This window comes from Molossus molossus, unplaced genomic scaffold (genome assembly GCF_014108415.1).
Source record: "Molossus molossus isolate mMolMol1 unplaced genomic scaffold, mMolMol1.p scaffold_m16_p_1, whole genome shotgun sequence".
In the NCBI taxonomy this organism is placed as follows: domain Eukaryota; kingdom Metazoa; phylum Chordata; class Mammalia; order Chiroptera; family Molossidae; genus Molossus; species Molossus molossus.
The window spans coordinates 128,862,884-128,889,519 of NW_023425344.1; the positions used below are offsets into that span (position 1 = coordinate 128,862,884).

Sequence of the window (26,636 nt, forward strand, 5' to 3'; positions counted from 1 at the left end):
TAAATATGTAAATGGCTTAAATTTACCAATTAAAAGACATACAGCGGCCCTGGCCGGTTTGGCTCAGCAGTTAGTGCGTTAGCCTGTGTTACGGAGAGACCCGGGTTTGGTTCCCGCTAAGGGCATGTAACTCGGTTGCAGTTTGTCCCCGGCCCTGGTTGGGTCATGCAGGTGGCAACCACTTGATGTGTCCCTTTCACATTGATGTTTCTCTCTCCCTCTCTTCCTCTCTCTCCTTCCCACTCTATCTGAACAAAAAATGGAAAAATGTCCTTGGGTGAGGATTAAAAAAAAAAAAAAAAAAAAAGATATACAGTGGTTGAAAAAATTAAAAACAAAAAACAAGACTCTGACTACAAGAGACTCACTTAAACTTTCAGAACATTCATAGGATAAAGGTGAAGAAATGGAAAAAGATATTAATATAAATAAAATCCAAAAGAGAGCAAGAGCAGCTATACTTACATCAGACAAAATAGACTTTTAGACAAAAATGGTCAAGAGAAATAAAGTAATCATATAATGATAAAGGCGTCAATTTATTAAGAGAATATAACAACTGTAAATATATACATACCCAATATTGGAGTACCCAAATATACTAAAGAGTTATTAACAAATATGGAGGTAAAAATAGGCAGCAATTCAATAATACTGGAGGACTTCAATAACCCACTCCCAATAGATGGATTATTCAGAAAGAAAATAAATTAGTAAATAATGGACTTGAACTACACTTCAGACCATGTAGACTTAACAGACATACACATAGAACTCTATGTAACAGGAAAAAAGCACCAAAACCCCCCACCATTATTCTCAAGTGCATATGGAACATTCTACAAATTAAAGAATATATTAGGTCACAAAACAAGTCTTAAGAATTTAAGATGAAAATTATACCAAGTATTTTTTTTTTCTGACCACAATTGCATGAAACAAAAATCAGGAGAAAAGGTGGGAAGGTCACAAATATGTGGAAATTAAAGAACACACTACTGAACCACCAATGGGTCAAAGAAAAAAAAATCAAAGGGAAATTTTAAAAATCTGGTAGTAAACAAAAATGGAAACATAACATACCAAAATTTATGGGATGCAGCAAAAGCAGTCTTGGTTAAAGCAACAAATGACTAGATTGAAAAACAAGATCTCAAATAAACAACTTAACTTTACACCTCAAGTAACCAGAAAAGAAAGAACAAATTAAGCCTACAGTTAGCAGAAGGAAGTTAATACTAGAAATAAGAATGCAATTCAAACAAACAAATAAACAAACAAACAAACAAACAAAAAACTAGTAAAACAATAGAAAAGATCAGTAAAACCAAGACTTGGTTGTTTTTGGGAAAAAAAAACACACAAAATTTATCAACATTTAGGTAGACTAAGAAAAACATAGATGACCCAAGTTAATAAGATCATAAATGAAAGGAAAGACAATACTGATACCACAGAAATACAAAGGATAATAAGGCTATCAACAATTATATACCAACAGATTAGATAAATTAGATGAAATGAATGAATTCCTAGAAACATACAACCTAACAAAACTGAATCATGAAGAAATGAAAAACCTTAACAGACCAAAACAAATAATGAGACTGATTTCTTCACAGTAGCTTAAAAATCCATTTAGCACTATTGAACACTTGAATTGCTTTTATCTTTTGGCTGACATAAATACTTTTCCTATAAACATGGCTATACAAATATCTGTTCGTGTCCCTGCTTTTCATTATTTTGAGTATATATCTGGAGTGGAATATCTGAATCATATGGTAATGCTATTTTTAGTATTTGGAGGAATCACCATATAGTTTTTCATTGCAATTGCATCATTTCACACCCCTACCAGTAGCACACAAGAGTTCTAATTTCTTCACATCTTTAATTTAGTCAACACTTATTTTTTTTTCTTTCTTTTTCCTTTCCTCTCTTTTCTTTCTTCTTTCTTCTTTCTTTCTTTCTTTCTTTCTTTCTTTCTTTCTTTCTTTCTTTCTTTCTTTCTTTCTCTTTCTTTCTTTCTTTCTTTCTTTCTTTCTTTCTTTCTTTCTTTCTTTCTTTCTTTCTTTCTTTCTTCTCTCTTTCTCTTTCTCTTTCTTTCTTTCTTTCTTTCTTTCTTTCTTTCTTTCTTTCTTTCTTTCTTTCTTTCTTCTTTCTCTTTCTTTCTTTCTTTCTTTCTTTCTTTCTTTCTTTCTTTCTTTCTTTCTTTCTTTCTTGTAATAGCTATACTGTTGGATGTGAATTGGTATCTTGTTGTGGTTTTTATTTGTATTTCCTTAATGAATAGTGCTGTTTACCATATTTTTATGTGGCTCTGACTATTTGTATATCTTCTTGGAGAAATGTCTACTTAAGTACTTTGCTCATTTTTTAATCAGGTATTTTGTTTTCATTGTTCAGTTTTAGAAGTTCTCTCTATATTCTGGATATTAACCAATCAGGTATGTGATTTGTAAATATTTTCTCCCATTCTGTGGTTTGCTTTTTACTTTATTAGTATTGTCCTTTGTTGAACAATTTTTAATTTTGATTAAATCTATTTTTTCTTTTTTTGTGCCTTTGATGTCACAACCAAGAAACATTGCTAAATCTAATGGCATACAAATTTCTCTCTATGTTTTCTTCTAAGAGTTTTATAGCTCAGCACTTACTTTAATGTCTATAATCTATTTTAAGCGAATTTTTGCATATGGTGTAAGATAAGGGTTCTTTCACCCTGTTGCTTGTTGATATCTATTGTTCTCAGCACAATATGTGGTAACAATTCTTTTCCCATTGAATAGTGTTGGCAGTCTTGTAAAAAATTATTTCACCATATATATGAGGGTTTATTTTTGGGTTCTCTATTCTGTTTCACTGGTCTATGTGTCTGTCTTTATGTCAGTACCACAGTGCTTTGATTATTGTAGCTTTGTAGTAAGCTTTGAAATTATGAAGTGTGAGTCCTCCAACTTTGTTCTTTTTCAAGATGATTTTGACTGTGCAGGAGCCCTTAAGATTCTATATGAATTTAGCATGGATATTTCTCTTTCTTCAAAAACATCATTGAGATTAAATTTTTTTTTTCTTTATTGATTTTTTTTAGCGAGAGAGGAAGGGAGAGAGAGATAGAAACATCGACGAGAGAGAACATTGATTGGCTGCCTCCTGCATGCCCCCCACTGGGGATTTGGCCCACAACCTGGGCATGTGCCCTGACTGGAAATTGAACTGGCAACCTCTTGGTGCACAGGTCAATGCTCAACCACTGAGCCACACCAGCCAGGCGAGATTTTGATAGAGATTGCACTAAATCTGTAGAGCACTCTGGGTAGAATTGACACCTAACAATATTGTTTACCAATCTATAAAAACTCTAGGGCTGTTTAAAATGCTGGGAAACAAACCGTTCATGAGTTTGCTAGGAGAATTATTACTAAAGTCATTTGAAAGTAATTTGTCAATATATATTAAAATAAAGACATAGATACCCTTTAATACAGCAATCTCAGTTTGCATGCTCTATAGAAATGCAATTACCACAATATAAAAATATATGCAAAATATATGCACAGTGATATTTATTGCACCATTGCTTATAGTAATAAATAACAATTTGATAAAGATATAAATATTATTTAATAGAGAAATGGTTGACTAGCACATTCACATTATAAAATATTATGCAGCAATTTAAAGGTGTGAAAGATAAAAGAAATCTATATCTATATACCTGGATCAGAGGTGAGAAGGATCCATGCATATGATTCTATCATTATAAAACCAAAACACTCTCTCTCTCTCTCTCCCTCCCTCTCTCTCTTTCTCACTCACATACACACCCACACATACATACATACACATACACGTTAGAAGAAAAATACACTTGGCCCATAAGATCAGCTGTCTGAGGAAGGGGCCCATAGGTTTGAGGTGATTGGTAAATAGAGACAATGAAAACATAGTATAATGTTATATTTCATATATCTTTGTATTGCAGGTATTTACCTTTATAAATAGATTTTCTTGCTTTAGATTTCACAGCAGGCAAAGTATTTGTCATTTCTACCTGTTTTTTGTTTAAGACTGCATTTTTTGGATTCCCTAAAAAATAAAAATATTAAATTATCCTAAGAATAAACTGAGTTCAACTTTTAAAAAGTTAAAAATAAATTTTAATCCAGTCATAAACCACAACTTCCTTATATTGTTTCTAATAATTTATATAAAGCAGCTTTACTAACACAAACATTTTCTCTCTGATGTTTCATTGCTGGATATTTGATGTTTATGAACATAACCAGTAAGAATGCAAATCAAGAAAAAAAAATGCTGTAAATAAAATGTCAGATAAAGAGCTTTTTTATAGTCAGACATTAAAATACTTTAACAATCAAATAAATAAATTATCAGATAAAAATTTAATCTCTATATGCAACAGCATATACTTATTTTAAAAGAAGTTTATATTCTCATAGTAAAAAATCTAGTGCTACAATGGAAGGAGTAATACTTAGAAATGCTATTATAAAAATACACATTTTGAGCATTGTTAAAAACAAAACTATGCAATAATAAAAGTAGTTTGAACACTCTTATTTAGAGAAAAATACACTACAAAAAGCAGAATATGGGCATTTAATGGTACTTTTTCAAAGTTAATGTGCAAAGTGTACTTTGATGTGCTGAATTTCCATAATGCATGTCTTGCAAACAATAGAACATCCAACTTTACCATTTTTAAGGCAGGTGTTTATTCAAAAATGTTTATCTACCACTCTGGCTGGTTTGGCTCAGTGTTAAAGTGTTGGTCCATGGACCAATGAGATGCAGGTTCAATTCCGGTCAAGGGCAGGTACCTCAGTTGGGAAGCTGGTGTAGTCATGCAGGAGGCAACCAGTTGTGTCTCTCTCACACGGATGTTTCTCTCTCTCCCTCCCTCCCACTCTATTTGATAATAAATAGAAAAATATCCTTATGAGGATTGAAAATGAATAAATAAATTATAAAGTAAAAATGTTTATCTGCCATTATTTTTAGATTAAAAGTCTTAGGTGAAAAATAGAAACATTTATGTAGCATCATTTTCTTTCAATCCACAAAGTAGGCCATTATTGTTATCTAATTATGGAGCAAAAATTTAGATAGTGGATTATATTAGTTCTTACTCTCTTCCTATTTGTTGTTTCTTTAGGCAATATTATTACTTATAATTAATATATCTTTCATAGAGAAGGTTTAAAAGAGTACCAAAATTATAGGTAAAACTAGGAGCTACATAAATAGAAAGCAGTATTGTAAGTGATATAAACTGGTTGGTGAATCTAAAATCAATTATATTTTTCTAAAATATGCTGAAAGAATCTGATCTCATGGTCTGGCAGTTAGAAGGAAGAAGAGTATGGGTTATTTGAGTAATTAATTTTTAATTTTTCAGGTTTGTTTAATATATCTTACTTCAGTTAACAGTCAAATTTAATTTATCTCTGAATTATACAGGACAGGGCAAAAGCAGTTTTACAGTTATTTGTATGGAAAATAATACAATAATTAATAAATAATAATATGAGAATAAACTGTATTTTGCATATTCACAACTATAAACTTATCTGTGCCCAAACTTGTATAACCAAAGAATGGTAAAATGTAGCCAATAGACATGATAGTAAGAGATAAAGAAGCAGGGTTAGAATAAAAAACTGGCAAAAGTATTGATAGCGTATATAATTATTTTGGGTTTTAGAGACCATAATAGATCAAAGAAAAATCACATACAATTTAACAAACTATACAAATGATCCCTGAAAGTATAGTCTTAAATCATATACAATTTTTTAAAAGTTCAAACTCAGTATCTATAGACAATGTACTAGGGTAATGTTTATATAATGCCTCTGGAGCAATGAATAATAAATAGGGTCTGTAGTTTTTTTTGTTTTGTTTTGTTTTAATTTTTTTCTTTATTGATCTTGACAGAGAGAGATATATATATAAAACACTGATAAGAGAGAACATCAATTGGCTGCTTCCTGCATGCCCCCCACTGAGGATCAGGCCCACAACCTGGGCATGTGCCCTAAAAGGAAATTGAACTGGTGACCTCTTGGTGCATGGGTTGACGCTCAACCACTGAGCCACACCGGCTGGGCTGTACATTAGTTTTTATATATTAATGAATTAGACGGCTGAGGAGATAATAATGAAGGTAAAGGGGAAAATGAACATATGTTTATTTTTCTTTCCACCAATCCTTATGTTAAGCCTTTCTATTGCCGATCCTATCTTGGATTGGACAAAAGAGGAACATATAAGGAAGAGGATTATAAGATGTGTTTACTTCAGTCATCTGCAGGATCTATCATAGTGCAAGAAAGCAATGTTGAGGGGAAAAATGGAGTTCCAAATTAGTGGTAGTGGGGAAGGAAGAGCCATGCCAGAGACATTAATCATTCACTAAGAATAGATATATGTTAAATGAGCTCATTCATCATTTATTTTCATTTCTGTTTTGCTAAACATATGATATGATTATGGCTAGTACAATCTGTTTTCATAATTAAAGCTTTATTATTTTATAAAATTACATTTTACACTAATAATATTAATAATTACCTGAAGATTTTCTATACAGTAAAGGAAAATTGATGGTTTTATAAATGCTTGACTGAGCCCTAGATCTTCTCTGAAGGGCTTTTGAAGGTTCAGTCACATGGGATGGAAAGCCTTCAGAAGTTCTGCCTAGAAATATTTAGAAAATATGTTAGCTAAAATATGGATTGCTTTTATAACCATTTTTAATGCATAGTGAGTCAGTTGCCAATAGCAATAAAATTTTTTAAAAATTGGACATATAAGTGATGTTTAAGGATGTTGGAGGTTTTTTTTGTTTTTTCAAAATGTTCTTAAGTTAGTGTGGTGATGAAAGCACAACTCTGCAAATGTACCAGAATTCACTGAATTACACACGTTAAATGACTAAATTGTATGCTATGTGAATTATATCTCAATAAAACTATTACAAAGATTAGTATCTGACATATCATCACAAACAATGAAGAACAGAAGGCAGTGGAATGGCATATTTAAAGTGCTGAAAGCAAAAATTCACAACCAAGAATTTTATACTCAGATAAACTATTATTAAAAATAAAGGTGAAACAAAGACATTCCTAGGTGAAAAGAAACTAAGAAATTTTGTTATATTAGCAAATGTGTCTTAAAGAACAACTAAAGGTACTATTTCAGGGTAAAACAAAAGGACACCAGATGGTAACTCAAATCTACATGAAGATATTAAAAACACTTTGTAGCCCTGGCCGGTTTGGCTCAGAGGTTGGAGCGTCGGCCTGCGGTACAGAGAGACCCGGGTTCGGTTCCCGCTAAGGGCACGTACCTCGGTTGCAGTTTGTCCCCGGCCCTGATTGGTCGTGCGGGTGGCAGCCACTCGATGTGTCCCTTCACATCGATGTTTCTCTCTCTCTTTCTTCCTCTCTCTCCCTCCCGCTCTATCTGAACAAAAAATGGAAAAATGTCCTCGGGTGAGGATAAAAATAAATAAATAAATAAAAACACTTTGTAGGTAATTATATCAATAAATATAAATTACACTACACATTTTTTGCTCTTTTCTTCAGTTAACTAGTTAAAAGATGACTGCTTACAATTGTATTGCTGTGCACATAAAACAAAACTCAGTTTTACTTCTATATATGAGAACTGAATAAACCAAAAACCAAATTAGAAAAATAATTTTATTTGCAAAAAATTGCAAAGAATGAAATAGTAATAAATTTAACAGAGGAAGAAGGCTTGTACTGAAAGTTACAATACATTGCTCAGGAAAATGAAAGATCTAAAATCAGTGGTTTCCAACCTTTGCATTACATGGCACACATAAACTAATTACTAGAAATTCTGTGGCACAACAAAAAAATATTTTTGCTCATCTGAAAAAAATAGGTATAATTTTGATTGATTTATAAAAAAAAAATAATAGTAATTAATTAGCCATTTTGCTCCAAAGTGACTTTTTAAAGAAGAGGTGCATATCTGGTCTATGAATTAAATAATAAGATGCAACCTTATTGTGTGACATGACCAATAAAATGCAACTAATGACATATACTTATGGTTCAAGATAGCATTCATGGACTTCTGGTTAAGATGGCAGCATAGGTAAACGTGGTATCGCTTCCTCCCACAACCACATCAAAATCACAACGAAACTACAATGCAACCATCATTCAGGACCACCTGAAATCGAGCTGAATGGAAGTCCTACAATTATGAAATTAAAGAAGCTACCACATCGAGACTGGTAGGAGGGGTGGAGGAGCAGATGGGCTGGTCCCACACCTACATGTAGTGGATAAAAATAAGGAGAGACCTTGGCTGAAAAGGGGAGTGAGTGAGGGGTCTCCATCCCACACCAGGCACCCAGCTCAGGGTCCTGGTGCCAGAAAGAGAAGTCCCCATAATGTCTGGCTGTAAAAACCAGTGGGAACTGAGGTAGAGGGAGGCTACAGCTGCGGAAACCCCAGAGAGCTCCTCTTAAAGGGCCCGTGCATGGACTTACTCAGACTCACTCCCTCTGAGCTCTGAGGGGAGGCAGCTTGAGGGACACCAGAGAACAGAGAAGAACTGAGATGTTTGGCCTCTGGATGAGGGCTGGAGGGGCAGGTTTCCCCTGGATAGATGTGCTGGTGGTGGCTGTTGTTCCTTTGGTGAGCCCTTCACCACAGGGCAGGCAGATTGCTGCCATATCTGGGACTCCAGCAACTTGGCTCACACTGTTGGTCCACCCTGGTGATTCCCCGAGGCCCTGCCCCACCCAACTTTTGGGTCCACCCAAGATGTTTCTAAAAGCTTTACCATAGGACTAGCTTGTCTTGGATCTTGCTTCAGAGTTTCCTAAAATCTCTCAAACAAGCAGCATTTGGTCTCAGCAAGCCCCATACCTCTTGTTAAGTGACCCCAGGCCTAGCACTAGAAGCAGCCAGCCTTGGTTCACAACTTGGTTTTTCCTGGACACCTCCAAGCCAAGCACAAGAAGTAGCCATCTGCAGATCACTCTTTAGCTTATGCTGGATGGCCCTGGATAGAGCACAGGCAGTGGCTGACCTTGCCACAGAGCCAGCACACCTGGTGGACAGCTTAAGACCACATTGAGACACCACCACCCAACCCAACTCCCTCCACAAGTGACACACTCAGTGAGTGGACTCAATGGGTACCAGAGCCCTGCTGAAGTAAGTCTTGCTCTGTGTGGTGTGCTCTTACACAGCTGGTCTTCCAAGGTAGTCAGAGGCCAGTGGCTATTAGACACAGCAAGTCCTTGCAGCTGATTAGCCTGAGTAAACCTCTCCCATTGACATGCCAGCAGCAATCAAGACTCAATTACAACATAAGGGTGTACAGTCCACACTAGGGGTGCACCACAAGGGCCCAGCTGGTGTAATCAGGGAGACTGTGCCACTGAATCCTACAGGACACCTACATCAGAAGGCAACCCTACAAAGCCTAGGAGGCATAACAACTCTGCCTAATACATGGAAACAATCACAGGGAAGCAGCCAAAATGAGTAGACAAACAAACATGTCCCAAATGAAAGAAAAGAACAAAACTCCAGGAAAAGAACTAAACAGAATGTAGATAAGCAATCTAACAGATGCAGAGTTCTAAACACAGGTTATAAGGTTGCTCAGGGAACTTGGTGAGACATCCAAGAGACTCAGGGAGACCTTCAAGGAACTTAGTGAGACCTCCAAGAAACTTAATGAGAACATCAACAACATAAAAAAGGGCCAGTCAGAAATTAAGGATGCACTAACTGAAATGAAGAATAATTTACAGAGAATCAATAGTAGAATAGGTAAAGTCAAAAAGCAAACCATCGATTTGGAATATAAGGAAGCAGAAAATACCCAACCAGAAGAGCAAAAAGAGAAAAAAAAAAAAAAAAGAGGATAGTGTAAGGAGCCTCTGGGATGACTTCAAGCATGCCAACATCCGCATCATAGGGGTGCCTAAAAAATAATAGAGAGAGCAAGACATTAAAAAAAATTTTTTGAAACAATAATGACAGAAAACTTCCCTAACTTGGTGAAGGAAACAGACATACAAGTCCAGGAAGCACAGAGAGTCCCAAACAAGTTGAACCCAAGGAGGTCCACACCAAGACACATCATCATCAAAATGCCAAAGATTAAATACAAAGAGAGAATCTTAAAAGCAGCGAGAGAAAAGCATTCTGTTACCTACAAAGAAGCTCCCATAAGACTGTCAGTTGATTTCTCAAAAGATACTTTGCAGGACAGAAAGAAGTGGCAAGAGATATTCAAGGTGATGAAAAGCAATGACCTACAACCAAGATTACTTTATCCTGCAAAGCTATCATTTAGAATCAATGGACATATCAAGAGTTTCCCTCTCAAGAAAAAGCTAAAAGAATTCATCACCATCAAACCAGTATTATATGAAATGTTGAAGTGTCTTCTTGAAGGTGAAGAAGAACAAAAATATGACCAATAAAATGGCAATTAATACATATCTACCAACAATTGAATCTACAAACAAAATGAGGAAGCAGAACAGAAACAGACTCATAGATACAGGGAACTTTTTGTTGCTTGCCAGATGGGTGGGGGCTGGGGAGATGAGTGAAAAAGATGAAGTAATTAAGAAGTACAAATTGGTTGTTAGACTAATGAAGCTCAAAGGGAAGGGGGTTAGCATAGGTGGGATGAGATATACCAAAAAACTTTTATGCATATATGCATAACCAATGGACACCGACAATAGTGTGGTGGGTGTGGAGGGGGTGGAAATGGGGAGGAGGGGGTCAATGGGGAAAAAATGAAGATAAAAAGAAAAAAAAAAGATAGCATTTACAACAGATGGCTATTGTTTTGTTGGCTATTGCCATTTTGTTATTTGACAATCTAAGGGAAAAGAGGTCAGTGTTCCTTATTAAATAGTCAAGTGTTGCATGTTCTAAAAATTCTTGTGGCACACCAGTTGAAAATTGCTGAAAATAATAAATAAATTTAGTGTTCATAAATTAGAATGTTCCTACTTATTATTTATTAAAATATAATTGATGTATAACATTGTATTAGTTTTAATGTAGAATTGAATGGTTTGATATATGTATACACTGTAAAACCTCGATATAACAGACTAATTCAGGTGAAGGGGTGTCCATTAAAACTAAAAGTGCGTTATATAATAAAGTAGGTTTTCTGAATGTGTATGTTAAAAAACTGACAAATTAGTTACTTTACCTGTTTTTACTTATATGGGCACTTATGTAATTAAAATTAAGTATGTATAAAAAGTTTAATTTCATAGAAAAGTTTTCTATATCTATTACTATAATTTAAAAATGTGTGTATTTACCAGTCACTGTGAGTAAATAAATGCACACAGCTGGGACATGGCTTAGCACACATCAGAACATCAGCCAGCATGCATTAAAACTACTGCAGAAAGTCATATCACTCGACAACAGAACCAATTACTAGGTGCAATGCTGTGTGATTATGTGCTAATCCTTTATTAGACATTATTTACAAGCAGTGACTCTTGGATTTAAATATGTAGACTATACCTGGATGGTGTGGCTCAGTTTGTTGAGAGTCATCCCATGTACCAAGAGGTCACTAAATTTCTGATCAGGGCGCATTCCTGGGTTGGGGGCATGTAAGAGGCAGCTGATCGATGTTCTATCTCTCCCTCTCCCTTCCTCTCTCTCTAAATAAATAAATAAAAACTTAAAAAATAAATATATAGACTATAGTTGTAGATATATAATATTTTTATATTTGTGTCAGTAAAATTACTACAATGTTTTTTCAAACATATGGCCTATTTACTAAAATTTGTTAAAAATAACAGTGAATTAATAAAAAAAACTCTGTTAATTTAATAATAAGTAAACCTTGGTTAAAAGCATTTAAAAATTAACAGGATATAAATTTTCACATATGACATAAGGACCGGAAATTTTGTCTGTTAAACCAAAGTTCATTAAATAGAAGTCTGCAAAATTGAGGTTTTACTATATTGTAAAAGATTACTACAAGCTTAGTTAATATCCATCACTGCACATAGTTACATTTTTTTCTTGCAATGAGGACTTTTAAGATCTACTCACTAGAGCAATGGCCAGTGCTATAATTACACCCCTGCTGGTCTCTCCAACCTCTGGGGAGGATTATGGTTGGCCCCTAGATGTGTGTTAAATTAGAAGTCTTACCCTCAGGCTGCTTCTTTTACGATCTGCAAAGAGACCACTTTCACTGCAAGATTGCTTTCACTCTTATGCCTCTGTACTGGGCCTTGTGGGGATAGCTAGTTCAGAATCTTTTGTTGTTTTTACAGTACTGTGAAATTCACAAATATGTGCCCTGCTGGCCACCAAGGATGCATTCCCTGGATAGCAGCCAGGAAATCTGGGATACCAGATATGTACACAAGTTCCTTCCTAGAAGATACCGGCAAACTGAAATGAGGCAGATGGAGGAGAGTACAAAGATGGTGCCTCCTGGCCTCCCCAGTTTCTGGAGAGTACGTAGTCAGCCCCTAGATGTCTAACAAATTAGAAGCCTGCCCGCAGGCCACAGCTTTAAAAATACGAAAAGAGGCCTATTTCATGGAAAGACTAGTTTTAGTCTGCTACCCAAGTGGTATAGCCAAGATGAATCCACAGGAGCTAGTTAAGAACTCTTTCTTAGTTTTCTATTTCCTTGTGGGTCTTGTGGATACAAGTGATGTTGGCTTTTAGAGATAGATGCTTGGGGACCGATCCCATAGAAGTCTTAAATGTGGGGGTGCCAGATGTAAGGTCCAAACTGTTTTTCCTCAGGGTGAATCTTGAAGTCTGAGTTCCCTCCCCATGTATGTCACTGAGCCAAGGGTTTATGGCAAGGTTTTGTCTCAGCCTTTTCTATTCATTTCAATGTGTATTTTTCTTTATTACTTGATGTTTAAGAGTCACTAAGCTAGTTTCTGTATTTTTTTCAGAGGGAATTATTCTGTGTGTAGCTGTATATTGGGTGTGGCAGTAAGAGAAGGTGAATTCAGGAGTCTCTTATGTCACCATTTTTAACTGAAACTCTTGAAATCTTCCTATTTTTAAGATGACAGTTCTCTTCAAATTGATATGTAGATTCAGTGTAAACCTATCAGTACTTCAGGAGGCTTTTCTTTTTTTTGCAGAAATTAACAACCTGAAACTAAGATTTGTATGGGAATGCAGAAGATATAGAATAGCTAACACCATTTGTAAAAGGTGAATAAAACTGTAAGATATTCACTTTCTAATTATAAAATGAACTACAATCTTTCAATTATCAACACAGTGTACTAAAATAATAAAAAACAAATAGATTTAAGGAACAGAATTGAAACTCTGATAGTAAACCCTTATAATTATAACTAATTAATTTTTAACTAGTTGCCAAGGACATTTAATGGAAATAGTATTCTCTTTTTATAAATAGTGCTGGGACAATTATATAGACACTTGCAAAATGATGAACCTAAAACTTTGCTTATTATTATTTTTTAACCCTCACCTGAGTATTGTTTTTCATTGCTTCTAGAGAGAGAAAAAGGGATGGGAGTAACTCTGTTGCCTCCTATATGTTCCCTACTGAGGATGAAACCCACAACCTGTGTATGTGTCCTGACGGGGAATCAAACCCACCACCCTTTGGTGCACAAGATGATGCTCCAACCAACTCAGCCACACTGGTCAGGGATGAACCTGAAACTTTAGTTCCAATTACACAAAACAATTAACTAAAAATAAATTATGTACCTAAACATAATGACTAAACTATATAAACTCTTAGAAAAAATATAAAAATTCGAGGCTTTGAATTAAGCAATATTTTTTTAGATACAAGTTTAAAAGAATGATCCATAAAAAAAATTAGTAATTTGGGCTTTATCAAAATTTAAAACTTTTATATATCATAAATAAAATTAAGACAAGCCATAGATTGGATAACAATATTTACAAATCATGTATCCAATGAGTTTTGTCTAGAATATATAAAGAACTCTTAAAAAACAACTTTACAAATGGTCCCAAATTTTAAACACATTTCACCAAAGAAATACAAAAATGGCTAAAAAGCACATGAAAAGGTGCTCAACATCATTTGTCATTAGGGAAATGCAAATTAAAACCACAATAAAATGTCACTCCACATCCAGCAGAATGGTTATTATCAAAAGGACAGATAATAGTGAAATGTTGGCAAGAATGGGGAGAAATAGAAACCTTTATATCTTGCTCGTTTGTATGTAAATGGTACAGTACTTTGGAAAACAGTTTAACATTTTCAAAACTAGTTAAATATTAGTTTACTATACAACACAGCAACTCTTTTAGGTGTCCACTTAAGAGAAATAAAAACATATGTCTTCACAAAGACGAACATGTGAATTTTCAGAGCTGCATTATTTATTATAGCCAAAAAAGTGGAATGAACCTAAATGTGCATCAACCTATGAATAGAGAAAGAATATTTGTTACAACTAGTCATACAAGAGAATACTATTTAGCACTAAAAAAGAATGAAATATAATGTTACAGTATAAATGAACCTCAAAAACATGTGAAGTGAAAGAAACTACATACAAAAAACCACCACATATTGTATGAATACATATATATGAAATGTCCAGAAGAGTCAAATAAACAGACACAAAAGGCAGATTAGTGATTACCTGCAATTGGGAGTGGGAACTAACTGAACTAAACTGTCATAAAGGATCTTTTTTTTTCTTATTACTTTCTGCATTTAAAATTTTTCAATTATAGTTTATATTTATTGTTCTTTTGTATTAGTTTTAGGTGTATGGCATAGAGGTTACACAATCATATACATTACAAAGTGACCCCAGTGATATTTCCAGTACCCACCTGGTACCATATACTGTAGTTATTATAATATTATCAATTATATTCCCTATGCTGTATTTTACATCCCTATGACTATATTGTAACTACTAATGTGTACTTCTTAATCTCTTCAGTTTTTTTCAACCAGTCCACTAAGCCCCTTCCCATCTGTCAACCATTAGTCTGTTCTCAGAATCTGATTCTGTTTCTGTTTTGGTTGTTTGTTTATTTTATGTTTTAGATTCCACATATATGTGAAATCATATGGTATTTATCTTTCTCTTTCTGACTTATTTCACTTAGTAGAATACCCTCTTGGTCCATCCATGCTGTTATACATGATAAGAATTATATTCTTTTTATGGCTAAGTAATATTCCATTGTGTATGTACCAGTCTTCTTTATCCACTCATTTATTGATGAGCACTTGGGTTGCTTCCATTTCTTGGCTATTGTAAATAATGCTGCAATGAACACAGGGGTGCATATATTCTTTTGAATTACTGGGTTTGGGTTTCTTAGACTATATAACATAAGTGGAATTACTGAGTCTAAATTTCCATTTTTAATTTTCTTAGGAATCTCCATACTGTTTACCATAGGGGCTGCAACATTCTGTCTTCCCACCAACATTTTTCTCTTTTTTATACATTGGTGATAGTCAGTCTGACAGGTGTGAGGTGATATCTCATTGTGATTTAATTTGCATTTCTCTGAAGTTTAGTGACATTGAGCATTTTTTCATATGTCTATTGACTATCTGTATATTCTCTTTGGAGAAGTATCTATTCAGGTCCTCTGCTCATTTTTTAAATTGGATTCTGTTTTTTTTTTTTTTTTTTTGGTTCTGAGTTGTATGAATTCATTATACATTTTGGTTATTAACCCCTTATCACTGGCAAACATCTTTCCCCATTCAGTGGGTTTTCTTTGCTGTGCAAAAACTTTTTAGTTTGATGTTGTTTCATTTATTATTTTTTCTTTTGTTTCCCTTGCCTGAGGAGATACATCAGAAAAAAATATTACTAAGAGAAATGCCAGAGGTTTTACTGCCTGTTTTCTTCTAGACATTTTATGGTTTCAAGTCTTATATTTACTCTTTAATACATTTTGAGTTTATTCCTGTTAAAGTGGTCTTGTTTCTTTATTTCTTTTTTGGATGTATCTGTCCAATTTCCTCAATATAACTTCTGAGTAGACTCTTTTTACTTTATTGAATGTTCTTGCCTCCTTTGTCAAATATTAATAGACCTTAAAGGCATGGTTTTTTTTTCTGGGCTCTCTATTTTGATGCACTGATTTATGTGTCCATTTTTATGCCAGCATGTTGCTGTTTTGACTACTATAGCCTTGTGTTAGAGTTTGATATCAAGTAGCATGATATCTCCAACTTTGTTCTTTCTTTCTCAAGTTTGCTGTGGCTATTTAGGGTCTTTGGTGATTCCATACAAAGCTTTGAGTTATTTGTTCTAGTTCTGTAACACACCATTGGAATTTTGATAGGAGTTTCATTGAATCTATATAGTGCTTTGGGTAGTATGGACATTTAAATAATGTTAGCCCTGGCCAGTTTGGCTCAGTGGTTGAGCATTGGCCTGCGGACCAGAGAGTCCCAGGTTTGGTTCCTGCTAGGGGCACGTACCACAATAAATAAATAAATAAATCAATTAATTAATTAATAAAGTTAAATAATGCTAGTTCTTCCTCTTCATGAACCAGCAAATGCTTCCATTTATTTGTACCTTCTTCAGTTTTCTTCTTCAGAGTCTTATAATTTTCTTATTTCAGGCCTTTTTGCTCATTGGTTAAATTTACTTTTAGGTAGTTTAGGGTATTTTTGTGCAATTGTAAATGGAATATATGTACATTTTTAGTTTTTTCTTTCTGATAGTTCATCACTGGTATATAAAAATACACTATTTTCTAAATATTTATTATGTATCCTGTTAATTTACTGAATTCATTTATTACTTTTAGTTTTTTTGTTGTTGTTGTTGTTGTTTTTTTGTGTGGAATCTTTAGAGTTCTCTATATAGAGTATCATGTCATCTGCAAATAATAACGGTTTTACCTTTTCCTTTCCAATTTAAATTCCTCTTATTTTTTTCTTCTTGTCTGATCCCTGTGGTTAAGACTTTTAGTATTATGTTGAATAATAGTGGTGATAGTGGACTTTCCTGTCTAGTTCCTGATCTTGAGAGAAATGCTATTCATATTTTCTTACTGAGTATGATGTTGGTTCTTGGTTTGTCATATATGGCTTTTATTATGTTGAGGTATGTTCCCTCTATTCCCACTTTACTGAGAGTTATTGTCATAAACGAGTGCTGGACTTTGTCAAATGCTTTTTCTGTATCTATTTATATAATCATAGGATTTTTATCTTTCATTTCTTTATGCGGTGTTATCACATTAATTGAATCATGGATATTGAAGCAACCCCGCATCCCAAGAATAAACCCTACTTGATCATGGTGTGTAATACTATTAAATGTATTGCTGAATTTGGTTTGCTAAGATTTTTTTGAAGATTTTTGATTTATGTTCGTCAGGAATATTCACATATATATATATATATTTTTTTTGTAGTGTTTTTATCTGGTTTTGGAATTAGGATAATTCTGGCCTTGTAAAATGAGCTTGGAAGTTTTCCTTCCTCTTGAACTTTTTGTGATAGTTTAAGAAGGACAGGTGTTAGTTCTTTGAATTTTTGGTATAATTCATCTGTGAAGCATCAGGTCTAGGACTTTTGTTTGTTGGAAATTTTTTGATGACTGATTTGATTTCTTTAGTTGCAACTAGCCTATTCAGATTTTTAATTCTTCCTGATTCAGTTTTGCATGGTAGTATGTTTATAGGAATTTATCTGTTTCGCTTAGATTGTCCAATTTGTTGGCATATAGTTGTTCATAGTATTTTCTTATAATCTTTTGTATTTATGTGGTGTCAGTTGTTACATGTCTTTTATTTCTGATTTTATTTATTTGGGTCCTCTATTTTTCTCTTCATGAGTGTGGTTAAAGGTTTATTAATCTTGTTTATCTTTTCAAAGGACCTGATTTTGGTTTCATTGATTTTCATATTGCTTTTTTAGACTCTATTTTGTTTATTTCCCCATTGATCTTTGCAATTTTTTTCATTCTACTCACATATTGCATTGTTTGTTGTTCTCATTTCTTTAGGAGTAAGGTTAGATTGTTTATTTGAGATTTTTCTTGTTTCTTGAGTTAGGCCTGTAATTCTATGAATTTCCCTCTTAGGACTGCTTTCACTGTGTCCCATAAATTCTTATTTTAATTGATTTTTAGAGAGATAGGAAGAGAGATAAAAATAAATATATTTATAGAGAAACATTAATGTGAGAGAGAAACATCAAATGGCTGCCTCCTACACATGCTCCAACTGGGGATTGAACCCACAACCTGGGTATGTGCCCTGACTGGGAATTGAACCACAACTTTTTGGTGTGTAGGACAATGCTCCAACCAAAGCAAACTGAGCCACACCAACCAGGGCAAGTTCTTCTAGTGTATTCTTAATTTCAGATACTGTATTCTTCATTTCTGACTGTTTTTATGGTTTCTATGTCCTTTTTTTAATGCTTACTATCTTTTTGTTGAAGTTCTCACTGAGTTTATCCATTCTTCACCTAAGTCCTTGAGCAGCCTTATAACCATTCTTTTAAACTATGTATCCTGTAGCTTGCTTGCCTCCATTTACATATATTTCTTGGGATTTTATTTAGGTATTTTTCTCTTCCTTGGGACATGTTTCTTTGTCTCCCCTTTTGGGCTGTCTTTCTTTTTTTGGATCTATGTATTAAGTAGACTGACTATATCTTTCTGTTTTGGTATTATAGTCTCATACAGTAGGTGTCTTGTAAGGCTAGTTATACAGCTCCCTGATCGCTTCAGCTAGGTGTTCTAGGAATTTCTCTTGTGTGGCTTATATGAGCTCTCTTAATTTATTTGAATCTTGATTTTTTTGCCTGTCTGTGGGTAGGGTTGACCCTTAGGCTGTCTTATTATGAATATTGATCTCAGTCACAATGTAAGAGCTACTGTGTAGGAGCTGATTTCACCAAGCAGAATTTGCCACAGAATGGTCTACTCTCTGTTTAGATGTCCCTTTGAGTGTGACACTTGTAGAAATAATTGGGTTGTGCTCTGATATTCACTAAAACCCACCATCAGGAGTATTAATTCTGCAGTCTCCTGGGAGGGTCTCTGGCAATATCAATATCAGGTGCTACCTATGACCGGCCCTAGGCTACCATTTGGAGCTACAAAGGGATCCACAGTTTGTGTTTGCTTCTGCTTGTTTCATGTGCTCACTGGAGGGGCTAGGCTGCACATAAAGGCTAGCTTCCACCAGGACTGAGCTGGGGGGCAAATATGCAAAAGGCCTAAGGCACCCTGAAATCTGATTTTGCATGCCATCTTCTCCATCATCCCCTAAGTCTTCCTGGACCTCCTCAAGAACCTATCAAGCAAGTCTTCACAGTAGTCCCAGGCTGGCCAGAGCTAGCCATCTCCTCCAGAGGACATAAGCTCAACCAGCTTTTTTCAGAGGGCTTGGCACATGGGATTTTTCATTCCTAGACACTAACTTTAAGTTTCAGAGGGTGGGGTAGACTGGAGTAAACTAAGGAGAGATAAGGGTAGGAGTTGGAAGAGGCATGGGGAGGGCAGCTGTAGGGATACCTATGCTGAGTCACCCTTCCAGATATTACAGTGGCCATTTTTCCAAGAGGCACAAACTACTCCCTCCATACATCTCACTCCACCCTAAGGAATTCCATTAGCCCCACCCTCTGGAATTTAACATCCCAACCCGGAATCTTGACCCCTGTTGAGGAGGCAGGAGTCTCAGGAAGCAACAGTCTCAGTGGCTCGCTCTGGTTTGGGGACATTCCCCCATATTCTTGGGAAACTGGCTGATGCTGCCCTCTCTTGGGAGAGCTGGCAGAAATTTCTGGCTTCCAGAAGATACCACCAGCCTGCCTAAGTGGGACTCTGCACAGGGAAGGTCAGGAAAATAATCCAAGTATACACCCACCATCTTCCCTGAAGTCCAGATATTTGCTGACCTGCCATAGGGACCCATGCTGATAAAAAGTCAGCCTTGGAGCTCAGGCTGTCCCATCCTGTGGACAGCTAAGCCCACTGGAGGCACCACAAGCTGTGGATTGCTTAAATTGAAGCACTAATCAAAACTCGCAGCAAACAAAAGTCCTGGACCAGATAGGTTTACGGGTGAATTTTACTAAATACTCAAAGAACAACTAACCAAACTACTCCAAAAAATTCAAGATAGGGAAAGACTTTCAAGCTCTTTTTGTGAAGCACACATTATCCTATTTCTAAAACCAGATAAAGACATCACAAAGAAATTTACAGGCCACTACCCCTGATGAACATAGATGCTAAAATCCTTAACAAAATAGCAAATCAGATCCAGTAATATACTAAAAAGATTATTCACTACTCCCAAAATGCCAGGCAGGTATAAAATTTGCAAATCAATAACATGATACATCACAAAAACAAGATGAAGGATAAAAATTACATGATCATATTAATAAATGCAGAAAAAGCATTATACAAAATCCAGCACCCCTTTTTGATAAAAACTCTCAGGAAAGTGAGAATAGAAGCAATATACCTCAATACAATAAAGACCATATATAACCAACCTACAGCCAACATCATACTCAGTGGGAAAAAACTGAAAGTGTTTTTCTTAAGAACAGGAACAAGACTGGGATGTCCATTTTCACCACCCTTATTCAACATAGTAATGGAAGGTATAGGCACAGTAATCAGCCAAGAAGAAAAATAAAAGGCCTCTAAGTTGGAAAGGAGGAAGTGAAACTGTCATTATTTGTAGAAGACATGAGATTGTACATAGAAAACTCTAAAAATCACCAAAAAAAACTACTAAATTTAATAAATAAATTTTGCAAAGTAGCAAGATAAAAATTAACATCCAGAAATCAATGTTATTTTTATAGAACAATAATCAAATCTCAGAAAGAGAAACTAATTTAAAAATACCATTTACTATTGCAACAACAAAAAGATAAGACACCTAAGAATAAACTTAACCAAGGATATAGAAGTCTTGTCCTGGGAAAAGCATGGAGCATTTTAAAAAAATAAAGGAAGATACAAACAAGTGGAATTATATCCCATGTTCATGGAACTGGAAGACTGAACATCATTAAAATGTTCACACTACCCAAAGCAATCTTGATTCAATGCAATCTCTATTAAAATACCACCAGAATATTTCACAGATCTAGAACAAATCTTCTCAACATTTATATGTAACCCAAAAAGACCATAAATAGCTGCAGCAATCTGAGAAATAAAACTAAAACTGAAGGTATCACAAAACAGAATATGAAACTATACTACAAAGCCACTGTAACCAAAACAGCCTGGTAATGGCACAAGAATAGACATATAGATCGATGGAACAAAACAGAGAACCCAGAAATTAACCCAGCATCATTATGCTCAAATAATATTTGACAAAGGAGGCAAGAACATACAATGGAGTAAAGACAGTCCTTTAATAAATGGTGTTGAGAGAATTGGACAGCTACTACAAAAAAAGAAGCTAGACTTATACCATATACAAGAATAAACTCATAATGGATAAAAGTCTTAAATGTAAATCAAGAAACCACAGAAATCCTAGAAGGAAAAGTAGGCTAAAATCTCAGACATTTCATGTATTAGAATTTTTACTGGTACATCTCCTATGGCAAGAGTATCAAAGAAATAAATAAACAAATGGGATTACATCAAACTAAAAAGCTTCTGCACAGAAAAACAAACCATTCTCTAAATGAAAAGGGAACTCACTGTGTCATCAATGATACATCTTATAAGGGGTTAATTTCCAAAATATATAACAAACTCATACAATTCAACGAAAGAAATACAAATAGTCCAATTAAAAAATTGCAAAGGACCTAAGTAGATACTTCTCCAAAGAGGACATACAGAGGCATATAAAACAATTCTCTATGTCAGTAATCATCAGAGAGATATAAATTAAAAATACAATGTGGTATCACCTCACACTTGCCACAATGACTACCATCAACAGTAAATCAACAAGCAACATGTGCTGGCAAAGACTGTGGAAAAGGAGACCCTAGTACACTGCTTATGGGGATGTAGACTAGAGCAGCTATTGTGGAAAACAGTATGGAGAGTCCTCAAAAATTGAAAAAATTGAACTACTGTTTGACTGCACAGTCTCCTCTATGGGAATGTATCTTAAGAATCCTGAGAGAACCGAAAAATGGCGGCGGAGTGAACGGAGCTACACAGACCGTCTCCCAGAACCAAACTGGAATTACAACTATAACACAGACAAATCGATGGGAAAAACCAACAGAAAAGCAGCTTGCGAGGACCATAAAACAAGGGACACTGACTCCATCCCGGTAGGCTTGCGAAGGCGCGAGACGGGGCTGGGAGCCTACGGTTGGTGCCCTCGGGTTACACTCTCAGGCGGCTCCACAGCGCAGAGCCAGGACAGAGGCTAAAACAGCCACAGCCACTCACCTTGGGCTCCGGCAGAGGGAGGGCAGACTGGACTGGAACTGTGTCGGGACACTCGGGGTTTGGAGGGCGCTCAGAGCTTTGGCTGAGTGCAGCCACTCAGGACGGTGGCCACATTGCTCCTTCCCAGGGCTCTGAGGAGAGGCAGCGGCCCCTCCCTCGGAGATCCAACCCCACCCTGTGGGCCATTGAAGTGCTAATTGAGGCTCACTAACAACCAGCATCTGCCCCACCCTAGTGAAAGCCCCTTGGCTGAGCACCAGAGGGAGTTTTTCAATCAACTGACAACCCAAAACTCATCAATTAACCTAGACTGCTAGTCTCCAGGCAAAAAGCTAGAGGATAACAGTACGTTTCCCGGGCTGGCAACCTTAACCAGGAAAGTAAGACTTGACAGTGGTATTCAACGTGGGTCCTCCCTCGCTCATCTAAACAGAGGAGAGGGAGCCACAAACAGCAGAACACCAACACCCACAGGGAGAACTTGACAGGCTCCAAAGCCCACAGTGATAGCCAAAATGGTGAAACACAAAAACAGAGGCCAAATGAAAGAGCAAGACACCTCCACCGAAGATGAGATCAATGTGGAGCAATTAGGCATGTTAACAGAGCTAGAATTCAGAGCCATGATCTTGAGGAAGCTGAACAGCATGAGTAAGGACATAGAGACACTGAAAATAAGCCAAATGGAAATTAAAAACCAAAAAGAAGAGATAAAAACTGACATATCCGAAATGAAAAACACATTGGAAGGTTTAAAAAGCAGAGTAGGGGAAGCTGAGGACCGGATCAGTGAATTAGAAGACAGGGTAGAAAAAATCAACCAATCAGAAAAACAAAAGGAAAAAACTATTAAAAATCAGGAAGATAGCTTAAGAGAACTGTGGGACAACTGGAAACGTAATAATATTCGCATCATAGGAGTCCCCGAAGAAGAAGAAAATGAGCAAGGGATAGAGAATATATTCAAAAAAATAGAGAGAGAAAACTTCCCTAATTTGGTGAAGGAAGAAGGCATTCAAGTTCAAGAAGCACAGAGAGTCCCAAGTAAGAAGAACCCAAACAGGCCCACACCAAGACACATAGTAATTAAAATGCCACAAATTAAAGACAAAGAGAGAATCCTAAAAGCAGCAAGAGATAAGCAACAGGTTACCTACAAAGGGAACCTCATAAGGCTCTCAGCTGACTTCTCCCAAGAAACACTACAGGCCAGAAGAGAATGGCATGAAGTAATCAAAGTCATGAAAAACAAGAATCTGAATCCAAGACTACTCTACCCAGCAAGGCTATCATTCAAAATAGAAGATCAAATAAGGGCTTCCCAGAGAAAAAAAGGCTAAGGGAATATATTAGCACCAAACCAGCACTGCAAGAAATGTTAAAAGGAATGCTGTAATTAGCAGTAGAAATGGGAAGAAAAATAGAACCACACTAAACAAAAATGGCAATAAATAAGTACATATCAATAATCACCTTAAACGTAAATGGATTGAATGCTCCCATAAAGAGACACAGAGTAGCTGATTGGATAAGAAAGCATGACTCATCTATATGTTGTTTACAAGAGACCCACCTCTCAACAAAAGACTCACATAGGTTGAAAGTGAAGGGATGGAAAAAAATTTTCCAAGCAAATGGAAAGCAAAAAAAAAGCTGGTGTAGCAATTCTCATATCTGATAAAATAGATTTCAAAATGAAGACAATAACTAGAGGCAAAGACGGCCAGTACATAATATTGAAAGGATCTATCCAACAGGAATATAACCTTGATAAACATATATGCACCCAATATAGGAACACCAAAATATATTAAAAATCTTCTGGAGGAATTCCAAGGAGAAATCGACAATAATACAATCATAGCAGGGGACTTCAACACCCCGTTGACAGCACTGGATAGATCCTCTAGGCAAAAAATTAGCAAGGAAACAGAGACTCTAAATGAAGCACTAGACCAAATGGATTTAATAGATATCTACAGAGAATTACACCCCAAAACTACAGAATACACATTCTTCTCAAGTGCACATGGGACATTCTCAAAGATAGAGCACATGATAGGACACAAACTAAATCTCTACAAGTTCAAGAAGATTGAAATCATATCAAGCATCTTCTCAGATCACAATGGCATGAAACTAGAAATCAATTGCAACAAGAACATGCAAAGGCATTTCAACACATGGAGGCTAAATAGCATGTTATTAAACAATGAATGGGTCACTGAGGAGATCAAGGAAGAAATTAAAAACTTCCTGGAAACCAATGAAAATGAACACACAACAACAGAAAATCTATGGGATGCAGCGAAAGTAGTTCTGAGAGGGAAGTTCATAGCACTACAGGCCAACCTCAAAAAACAAGAAAAATTTCTAATTGACTGTCTAACCTCACAACTTAAAGAATTCGAAAGCAAACAAAAGAAAACCCCAGAGCAAGTAGAAGGAAGGAAATAGTAAAGATCAGAGCAGAAATAAATGACATAGAGACCAAAAAAACAATTCAAAGGATCAATGAAACAAAGAGCTGGTTTTTCGAAAAGATAAACAAGATTGATGGACCCTTAGCTAGACTTACCAAGAAACAAAGGGAGAGAACCCAAATACACAAAATCAGAAATGAAAGGGGAGAAGTAACAACCAACACCACGGAAATACAAAAGATCGTTAACAACTACTATGAACAACTATATAGCAACAAATTCGACAATCTAAGCGAAATGGACAAATTTCTAGAAACACACAGTCTCCCAAAACTATTCCCGGAAGAGATAGAAAACTTGAACAGACCAATAACAACTAAGGAAATTGAAGAGGTAATCAAGACTCTCCCAGCAAACAAAAGCCCAGGCCCAGATGGTTTCACGGGGGAGTTTTACCGAACATTCAAAAAAGAACTAACACCCATACTCCTCAAACTATTTCAAAAAATTCAAGAAGAAGGAAGACTTCCAAACACATTCTATGAGGCCAACATAATTCTAATTCCAAAACCAGAAAAAGACACTACCAAGAAAGAAAACTACAGGCCAATATCCCTGATGAACATAGACGCCAAAATCCTGATCAAAATATTAGCAAATCGGATCCAGAAATACATCAAAAAAATTATTCACCATGACCAAGTGGGATTCATTCCAGGGATGCAAGGCTTGTACAATGTTCACAAATCAATAAACGTGATACACCACATAAACAAAATGAAGAATAAAAACCACATGATCATATCAATAGATGCTGAAAAAGCATTCGACAAAATCCAGCATCCATTTCTGATAAAAACGCTCAGCAATGTGGGAATAGAGGGATCATATCTCAACATAATAAAGGCCATATATGAAAGACCTACAGCCAACATCATACTCAATGGACAGAAACTAAAAACATTTCCATTAAGAACAGGAACAAGACAGGGATGTCCACTTTCGCCACTCTTATTTAACATTGTACTGGAAGTCTTAGCCACAGCAATCAGACATGAAGAAAAAATAAAAGGGATCCAAATTGGAAAGGAGAAAGTGAAACTGTCATTATTTGCAGATGACATGATATTGTACATAGAAAACCCTAAAGACTCCATCAAAAATCTATTAGACTTAATAAATGAATTTGGCAAAGTAGCAGGATACAAAATTAATGTCAAGAATTTGATGGCATTCTTGTACACCAATCATGAACTCACAGAAAGAGAAACTGAAAAAACAATCCCATTTACCATCGCTCCAAAAATATTACGATATCTAGGAATAAACTTAACCAAAGAAGTAAAGGACCTATTTGCAGAAAACTACAGGTCATTGAAAAAAGAAATAGAGGAAGATATAAAAAAGTGGAAGCACATACCCTGTTCATGGATTGGAAGAATTAACATCATTAAAATGTCCATACTACCCAAAGCAATCTATAGATTCAATGCAATCCCCATCAAAATACCAACGACATATTTCATAGAACTAGAACAAATACTTCAAAAGTACATATGGAACCAAAAAAGACCCCGAATAGCCACAGCAATCTTGAAAAAGAAGAACAAAGTAGGTGGGATCACAATACCAGATATCAGGTTATACTACAAAGCGACTGTAACCAAAACAGCCTGGTACTGGCACAAGAACAGGCATATAGACCAGTGGAACAGAACTGAAAACCA

At 35.6% G+C, this 26,636-nt stretch overlaps 1 protein-coding gene across 1 annotated transcript in view; it reads right to left on the reverse strand.

Annotated features, from left to right (window-relative positions):
* LOC118616897 (coiled-coil domain-containing protein 7-like) overlaps window positions 1–26,636 on the reverse strand; it is a 172,591-nt gene that overhangs the window by 16,367 nt on the left and 129,588 nt on the right. The window contains exons 11-12 of the mRNA XM_036242454.1: window positions 6,601–6,726; window positions 3,997–4,092 (exon numbers count right to left, since the gene is read on the reverse strand). Coding sequence (XP_036098347.1) covers window positions 3,997–4,092; window positions 6,601–6,726 — 222 coding nt within the window. The remainder of the gene's footprint in view (window positions 1–3,996; window positions 4,093–6,600; window positions 6,727–26,636) is intronic.